General features: G+C 46.6%; 1 protein-coding gene across 1 annotated transcript in view; it reads right to left on the bottom strand.

Moving 5' to 3' along the window:
• Positions 1-8,976, bottom strand: part of LOC122930272 (seizure protein 6 homolog) — a 27,188-nt gene extending 18,212 nt beyond the window's left edge. The window contains exon 1 of the mRNA XM_044283519.1: positions 8,952-8,976. Coding sequence (XP_044139454.1) covers positions 8,952-8,976 — 25 coding nt within the window. The remainder of the gene's footprint in view (positions 1-8,951) is intronic.
• Between the last annotated feature and the right edge of the window lie 654 nt (positions 8,977-9,630).

The following is a 9,630-nucleotide window of genomic DNA, read 5'->3' as shown; positions in this document are numbered from 1 at the left end:
CTTTTTATACGAGGGTCCCTCAACAAACATGACAGCATGAAAGACCCAATTTGCACAAGTTCAGATGCCGAGCTACTCATTTCCCGTTCCTCGTCCTCACTGATGTCATTGACGGTCTGTTCTTCCCCCCAGCCACGTACAGCACCACGGGTCCCAGATAGGTGACAACAACGAGCACCCTGGTGGGATGCCTGCTGTGGTTGGTCTTCGTTCTCCTCAAAGCCACATTCCTCCTCTGACTCCTCTTCCAGCGTTGCCGCAGGTCTGGCAAGCAATGATGACAAGGCTGTTTCTGGTGGTGATGGTGACCACAACTCTTCCTCTTCCTCTTCACGCTCATCTACAGCCTGATCCAGCACTCTTCGCAGGGCACGCTCCAGGAAGAAAACAAATGAGATTAGGTCGCTGATGGTGCCTTCGGTGCGACTGACTAGGTTTGTCACCTCCTTAAAAGGACGCATGAGCCTACAGACAGGCATTGCGCATGAGCATCCAGTAACGTGGCAAAAAAATTCCCAGCTCTGCAGAGGCTGTCCTAGCACCCCGGTCATACAAATACTCGTTGCTGGCTTTTTCTTGTTGGAGCAGGCGGTCGAACATTAGGAGTGTTGAATTCCAACGTGTCAGGCTGTCGCAAATCAAGCGTCTCACTGGCATGTTGTTTCGGCGCTGAATGTCTGAAAAGCACGCCATGGCCGTGTAGGAATGCCTGAAATGGCCACACACCTTCCTGGCCTGCTTGAGGACATCCTGTAAGCCTGGGTACTTAGACACAAAGCGTTGCACGATGAGATTCAACACATGTGATATGCACGGCACATGTGACAACTTGCCCAAATTCAATGCCGCCAACAAATTGCTTCCATTGTCACACACCACTTTGCCGATCTCCAGTTGGTGCGGGGTCAGCCACTGATCCACCTGTGCGTTCAGGGCGGACAGGAGTGCTGGTCCGGTGTGGCTCTCTGCTTTCCGGCAAGTCAACCCCAAGACAGCGTGACACTGTCGTATCCGGGATGTGGAATAGCCCCTAGGGAGCTGGGGGGATTCAGTTGATGTGCAGCCAGACGTCGCAGCAGAAGAGGACTCAGCCGAGGAGGTTATGGAAGAGGATGGAGTAGGAGGAGTAGAGGAGGTTGCAGTAGGCCTGCCTGCAAGTCGTGGCGGTATCACCAACTCCGCTGCAGAGCCACGCATTCCATGCTTGGCAGCCGTCAGCAGGTTGACCCAATGCGCAGTGTAGGTGATATACCTGCCCTGACCGTGCTTTGCAGACCAGGTATCAGTGGTCAGATGGACCCTTGCCCCAACACTGTATGCCAGAGTTGCCATGACTTCCTTTTCAATCACTGAGTAGATGTTTGGGATTGCCTTTTTTGAAAAAAAAAAAATTGTCCGGGTACCTTCCACTGTGGTGTCCCAATAGCGACAATCTTTTTGAAGGCCTCAGACTCCACCAGCTGGTATGGTAAAAGCTGGCGGGCTAAGAGTTCCGTCAAGCCAGCTGTCAGACGCCGGGCAAGGGGGTGACTCTGTGACATTGGCTTCTTACGCTCAAACATTTCTTTTACAGACACCTGACTGTGGGCAGATGAGCAGGAACTGCTGAAGGTGAGAGGCGAAGTGGCGGGTGGTTGAGAGGGGGCAAGGAGGACAGCAGTGGTTGACGTGGCTGAAGATGCTGGACCAGGAGGAGGATGGTGGCTTTGAGCTTGTGTGCTGCTTGTACTCATGTGTTGATCCCATAGGCGTTTGTGATGTGAGATCATGTGCCTTCGCAAAGCAGTTGTACCGAGGTGGGTGTTGGACTTCCCACGACTCAGTTTCTTTTGGCACAGGTTGCAAATGGCATCGCTGTTATCAGAGGCAGACACACACAAAAAAATGCCACACTGCTGAGCTTTGCAATGAAGGCATTCTGGTGGTGGCAACAGCATGCGTTGATTGGCGTGCTGTCTGGCTGACCCCGGGTGCCGATTCATGCAGTCTGACTGTGCCACTAGCTCCCTGCTTCCAACTCGTCTCCTCCTCCTCCTCCTCCTCTCTGTCTCCCCTTCTGAACTTTCCCCCTCTTCTTCTTCTCTTCGAGCAGGCACCCACGTGACATCCACGGACACATCGTCATCATCAACCGCTTCACTTGTATCTGACACCTCAGCAAAGGAAGCAGCAGCGGGTACAACATCATCATCATCATCACACTGTACGTCCATGTGTGTAATGCTGCCTGACTGAGACATATCCCTGTTATCTACATCCCCTGGCAATAATGGTTGTGCATCACTAATTTCATCCAACTGATGTGTAAATAACTCCTCTGAGGGATCAAGTGAAGCGGCTGTGGTGGCTGTGGTGGTTGTGGTGGTGGTGGCGGCAGGCGGGAGAGTAGTGACCAAAGCTGAGCTGGAGGAGGATGGTGCATCAAGGTTCTTAGCGGAAGCTGTTGAAGTTTGGGTGTCCTGTGTAAGCCAGTGAACTATTTTCTCCGAATTTTTTGGGTTCAGGGTACGTGGCCTCTGAACACTGGGCATTATTCCATGGCCAGTGGAAATCACAGCACCACGACCACGACGGCCCCTGCGGGGTGGCCTGCCTCTGCCTGTCATTTTTTTTTTAGATAAGTGGTACTATGTTTGCAAGGTACTGTGCCACCCTATATAAGTGGTGGGCAGTGGGCACAGTACAGTCTGTGGGGGCCTGACACACACTGGCTTGCAACTGTGATTATATCACAGAAAAATATTAAATAGAATTTTTTTTTATTTGCAAGGTATTTGAGTGAGTGACACCCTGTAACGGTATGAGTGGAGGCCTAGCCAGTGGTCACAATATAGTCTGTGGGGGCCTGACACACACGGGCTTGCAAATGGGATTATATCACAGAAAAATATGAAATATAATTATTTTTTATCTGCAAGGTATTTTCTGTCACACCCTATATGAATGGTGCACACAGTGCTGTCTCTGACTGAGCCTGCAGCCTCTCACACACGGGCAGGCAACTGCAATATACACTCACCTAAAGAATTATTAGGAACACCACACTAATACGGTGCTGGACCCCCTTTTGCCGTCAGAACTGCCTTAATTCTACGTGGCATTGATTCCACAAGGTGCTGATAGCATCTTTAGAAATGTTGGCCCATATTGATAGGATAGCATCTTGCAGTTGATGGAGATTTGAGGGAGGCACGAAGCTCCCGTTCCACCACATCCCAAAGATGCTCTATTGGGTTGAGATCTGGTGACTGTGGGGCCATTTTAGTACAGTGAACTCATTGTCATGTTCAAGAAACCAATTTGAAATGATTCGAGCTTTGTCACATGGTGGATTATCATGGTGGTCATGAAGGGATGGACATCAGTCTGCTTTTTTTTTAATATATATATATATATATATATATATATATATATATATATATATAGACACTCACCTAAAGAATTATTAGGAACACCTGTTCTATTTCTCATTAATGCGATTATCTAGTCAACCAATCACATGGCAGTGGCTTCGATGCATGTCGGGTTGTGGTCCTGGTCAAGACAATCTCCTGAACTCCAAACTGAATGTCAGAATGGGAAAGAAAGGTGATTTAAGCAATTTTGAGCGTGGCATGGCTGTTGGTGCCAGACGGGCCGGTCTGAGTATTTCACAATCTGCTCAATTACTGTGGTTTTCATGCACAACCATTTCTAGGGTTTACAAAGAATGGTGTGAAAAGGGAAAAACATCCAGTATGCGGCCGTCCTGTGGGCGGAAATGCCTTGTGGATGCGGAGGTCAGAGGAGAATGGCCGACTGATTCCAGCTGATAGAAGAGCAACGTTGACTGAAATAACCACTCATTACAACCGAGGTCTGCAGCAAAGCATTTGTGAAGCCACAACCACACAACCTTGAGGCGGATGGGCTACAACAGCAGAAGACCCCACCGGGTACCACTCATCTCCACTACAAATAGTAAAAAGAGGCTACAATTTGCACGAGCTCACCAAAATTGGACTGTTGAAGACTGGAAAAATGTTGCCTGGTCTGATTAATGTGTCGATTTCTGTTGAGACATTCAAATGGTAGAGTCCGAATTTGGCGTAAACAGAATGAGAACATGTATCCATCATGCCTTGTTACCACTGTGCAGGCTGGTGGTGGTGGTGTAATGGTGTGGGGGATGTTTTCTGGGCATACATTAGGCCCCTTAGTGTCAATTGGTCATCGTTTAAATGCCACGGGCTACCTGAGCATTGTTTCTGACCATGTCCATCCCTTCATGACCACCATGTACCCATCCTCTGATGGCTACTTCCAGCAGGATAATGCACCATGTCACAAAGCTCCAATCATTTCAAATTGGTTTCTTGAACATGACAATGAGTTCACTGGACTAAAATGGCCCCACATTCACCAGATCTCAACCCAATAGAGCATCTTTGGGATGTGGTGGAACGGGAGCTTCGTGCCCTGGATGTGCATCCCTCAAATCTCCATCAACTGCGAGATGCTATCCTATCAATATGGGCCAACATTTCTAAAGAATGCTATCAGCACCTTGTTGAATCATTGCCACGTAGAATGAAGGCAGTTCTGAAGGCAAAAGGGGGTCCCACACCGTATTAGTATGGTGTTCCTAATAATTCTTTAGGTGAGTGTATATTGTGAGCTCCCTCTAGTTGTGGCTGTATTTTATATATGTAGTGAGCTTATTCTGGTGGTGGCTTTATTATATGTATGTAGTAAGATCTCTAGTGGTGGCTGTATAATCTGTATGTAGTGAGCTCCCTCTAATTGTGCATGTTTTGTATATAGTGAGCTCCCTCTAGTGGTGGCTTTATAATCTGTATGCAGGGATCTCTCTCTAGTGATGGCTGTGCAATCTGTATGTAGTGAGCACCCTCTAGTGGTGACTGTATAATCTGTATGTAGTGAGCTCCCTCTAGTGGTGGCTGTATAGTCTGTATGTAGTGAGCTCCCTCTAGTGGTGACTGTATAATCTGTATGTAGTGAGCTTCCTCTAGTGGAGGCTGTATAATCTGTATGTAGTGAGCTCCCTCTAGTGGTGTCTGTATAATCTGTATATAGTGAGCTCCCTCTAGTGGTGTCTGTATAATCTGTATATAGTGAGCTCCCTCTAGTGGTGTCTGTATAATCTGTATGTAGTGAGCTCCCTCTAGTGGTGGCTGTATAATCTGTATGCAGTGAGCTCCCTCTAGTGGTGGCTATATACTCTATATGTAGTGAGCGCCCTCTAGTGGTGGCTGTATAATCTATATGTAGTGAGCTCCTCTAGTGTTGGCTGTATAATCTGTATGTAGTGAGCTCCCTCTAGTGGTGGTTGTATAATCTGTATGTAATGACTTCCCTCTAGTGGTGGCTGTATATTCTGTATATAGTGATCTCCCTCTAGTGGTGTCTGTATAATCTGTATGTAGTGAGCTCCTTCTAGTGATGGCTGTATAATTTGTATGTAGTGAGCTCCCTCTAGTGGTGGCTGTATAATCTGTATGTAGTGAGCTTCCTCTAGTGGAAGCAGTATAATCTATATGTAGTGAGCTCCCTCTAGTGGTGACTGTATAATCTGTATGTAGTGAGCTTCCTCTAGTGGTGACTGTATAATCTATAGGTAGTGAGCTCCCCCTAGTGGTGGCTGTATAATCTGTATGTAGTGAGCTCCCTCTAGTGGTGGCTGTATAATCTGTATGTAGTGAGCTCCCTCTAGTGGTGGCTGTATAATCTGTATGTAGTGAGCTCCCCCTAGTGTTGGCTGTATAATCTGTATGTAGTGAGCTCCCTCTAGTGGTGGCTGTATAATCTGTATGTAGTGAGCTCCCTCTAGTGGTGGCTAAATAATCTGTATGTAGTAAGCTCCCTCTAGTGGTGGCTGTATAATCTGTATGTAGTGAGCTCCCTCTAGTGGTGGCTGTATAATCTGTATGCAGTGAGCTCCCTCTAGTAGTGGCTGTATAATCTGTATGTAGTAAGCTCCCTCTAGTGGTGGCTGTATAATCTGTATGTAGTGAGCTTCCTCTAGTGGTGAGTGTATAATCTATATGTAGTGAGCTCCCTCTAGTGGTGGCTGTATAATCTATATGTAGTGAGCTCCCTCTAGTGGTGACTGTATAATCTGTATGTAGTGAGCTCCCTCTAGTGGTGACTGTATAATCTGTATGTAGTGAGCTCCCTCTAGTGGTGGCTGTATAATCTGTATGTAGTGAGCTTCCTCTAGTGGTGACTGTATAATCTATATGTAGTGAGCTCCCTCTAGTGGTGGCTGTATAATCTGTATGTAGTGAGCTCCCTCTAGTGGTGGCTGTATAATCTGTATGTAGTGAGCTCCCTCTAGTGGTGACTGTATAATCTGTATGTAGGGAGCTCCCTCTAGTGGTGGCTGTATAATCTGTATGTAGTGAGCTCCCTCTAGTGGTGACTGTATAATCTTTATGTAGTGAGCTCCCTCTAGTGGAGACTGTATAATCTGTATGTAGTGAGCTCCCTCTAGTGGTGGCTCCATATAGTGTCCACACAATGCTGCCATTCAGTAATTAGTTTCAGCAGCATATAATTCTTAATATTTTAGGAATGATGGCTAAATCCCTGGTAGTCTAGGGCTGTGACTTTTACCTATTTTCTTTTTTTAGTACCTTCTGAAAGTCCAGTACTTTCGGGGCTCTAGGAGTCTCTGTAATTACCTAATAATGTAAGAAATATTACATTCTAGAGGAATATAAGCCCTGTATTATTTTAGTTCACTTTTTATTATTATTATTATTATTATTTTACTCACTTATCCATGTGGTTGATATAGGTCTGTGGTGAGACGTGTTATAATCCTAACAGCTTTTATACAGTCTGGTCCATAAATATTGGGACATCAACACAATTCTTTCATTTTTGGCTCTATACACCACCACAATGGATTTGAAATGAAACAAACAAGATGAGCTTTACCTGCAGACTGTCAGCTTTACCTGCAGACTGTCAGCTTTACCTGCAGACTGTCAGCTTTACCTGCAGACTGTCAGCTTTACCTGCAGACTGTCAGCTTTACCTGCAGACTGTCAGCTGTACCTGCAGACTGTCAGCTTTACCTGCAGACTGTCAGCTTTACCCGCAGACTGTCAGCTTTACCCGCAGACTGTCAGCTTTACCCGCAGACTGTCAGCTTTACCCGCAGACTGTCAGCTTTACCCGCAGACTGTCAGCTTTACCTGCAGACTGTCAGCTTTACCCGCAGACTGTCAGCTTTACCTGCAGACTGTCAGCGTTACCCGCAGACTGTCAGCTTTACCGGGAGACTGTGTCAGCTTTACCTGCAGACTGTCAGCTTTACCTGCAGACTGTCAGCTTTAATCTGAGGGATTTACATCCAGATCAGGTGAACGGTGCAGGAATTACAGCAGTTTGCATCTGTGCCTCCCACTTGTTAAGGGACCAGAAGTAATGGGACAATTGTCTTCTCGGCTGTCCCATGGCCGGTGTGTGTTATTCCCTCATTATCCCAATTACAATGAGCAGATAAAAGGTCCAGAGGTCATTTCCAGTCTGCTATTTTCTATTTGCATTTGGAATCTGCTGCCGTCAACTCTCAAGATGAGATCCAAAGAGCTGTCACTATCAGTGAAGCCATCATTAGGCTGAAGAAACACCACAAACCCATCAGAGAGATAGCAAAAACATTAGGCCTGGCCAAAACAACTGTTTGGAACATTCTTAAAAAGAAGGAATGCACCGGTGAGCTCAGCAACACCAAAAGACCCAGAAGACCACAGAAAACAATGGATGGGCGAAGAATTCTTTCCCTGGTGAAGAAAACCCCCTTCACAACAGTTGGCCAGATCAAGAACACTCTCCAGGAGGTAGGTGTATGTGTGTCAAAGTCAACAATCAGGAGAAGACTTCACCAGAGTGACTACAGAGGGTTCACCACAAGATGGAAACCATTGGTGAGCCTCAAAAACAGGAAGGCCGGATTAGAGTTTGCCAAACGGCATCTAAAAAAGCCTTCACAATTCTGGAACAACATCCTATGGACAGATGAGACCAAGACCAACGTGTACCAGAGCGATGGGAAGCGAAGAGTATGGAGAAGGAAAGGAACTGCTCATGGTCCTAAGCATACCACCTCATCAGTGAAGCATGGTGGTGGTAGTGTCATGGCGTGGGCATGTATGGCGGCCAATGGAACTGCTTCTCTTGTATTTATTGATGATGTGACTACTGACAAAAGCAGCAGGATGAATTCTGAAGTGTTTCAGGCAATATTATCTGCTCGAATTCAGCCCAATGCTTCAGAGCTCATTGGACGGCGATTCACAGGGCAGATGGACAATGACCCAAAGCAGACTGCAAAAGCTACCAGAGAGTTTTTTAAGGGAAAGAAGTGGAATGTTCTGCAGTGGCCGAGTCAATCACCGGACCTGAATCCGATTGAGCATTTCACTTGCTGAAGACAAAACTGAAGGGAAAATGCCCCAAGAACAAGCAGGAACTGAAGACAGTGGCAGTAGAGGCCGGGCAGAGCATCACCAGGGATGAGACCAGCGTCTGCTGATGTCTATGCGTTCCAGACTTCAGGCTGTAATTGACTGCAAAGAATTTGTAACCAAGTATTAAAAAGTGAAAGTTTGATTTATGATTATTATTCTGTCCCATTACTTTTGGTCCCTTAACAAGTGGGAGGCACAGATGCAACTGCTGTAATTCCTGCACCGGCCACCTGATCTGGATGTAAATCCCTCAGATTACAGCTGACAGTCTGCAGGTAAAGCTGACAGTCTGCGGGTACAGCTGACAGTCTGCGGGTAAAGCCGACAGTCTGCGGGTAAAGCCGACAGTCTGCGGGTAAAGCCGACAGTCTGCGGGTAAAGCCGACAGTCTGCGGGTAAAGCCGACAGTCTGCGGGTAAAGCCGACAGTCTGCGGGTAAAGCCGACAGTCTGCAGGTAAAGCTGGTATTACTTTCAGGTCTCATGAGTCCCAACATATCTGATGCACATTAATAACTGAGGGGAAACATAAAAAAAAAATCACAAAACTCTGTCCTCTCATTACAGACATCAACTTGTCTCATCAATTCCATCATCTGTCTGTGAGTCACATGGAGGTGATCGGCAATGGAACCCAGAGCCTAAAAAGATGGCAGGTGGAGAAGGAAAAGCTGGGGTGGAACATCAAAGACCTTAATACATCACTACTGGAGAGGAAGGAAGCAGCAGAGGAAAGTTTGAAGGAAGCAATGTCTCTGATAGAAAATCTCAATACATCACTGCTGGAGAGTCTTCAGAAGGTCAAGAAGTCTACAGATGAGAAGGAAACAGCAGAGGAACATCTGAAGAAGGCAAAGTTCCAGATAGAAGAGCTTAATAAAGGTACAGGAATCAACATTATATCATGTCTTTTACTCCAAACCAAACTAGATCTGCAGCCACATTTCTGCTTTTTTCACAGACTGCGATGCATTGTGGGAGTTCAGTTCATAATTAGAAGAATCCCAGCTTCTGGGATTCTTCATATTGTGTGTGTGGGGTTCGCTCCTTCCCTTGGCAGCGTGCGCAACGAGCGAGGGCCGGGCGGCTTCCTTACTTACAGTTTATAATTAGAGTCAGAGTTTTTAAGCATAAGGTTGGTTCCTTTGGAA

This window comes from Bufo gargarizans, chromosome 1 (genome assembly GCF_014858855.1).
Source record: "Bufo gargarizans isolate SCDJY-AF-19 chromosome 1, ASM1485885v1, whole genome shotgun sequence".
NCBI lineage: Eukaryota > Metazoa > Chordata > Amphibia > Anura > Bufonidae > Bufo > Bufo gargarizans.
This window is presented reverse-complemented; position numbering and strand designations above follow the sequence as displayed.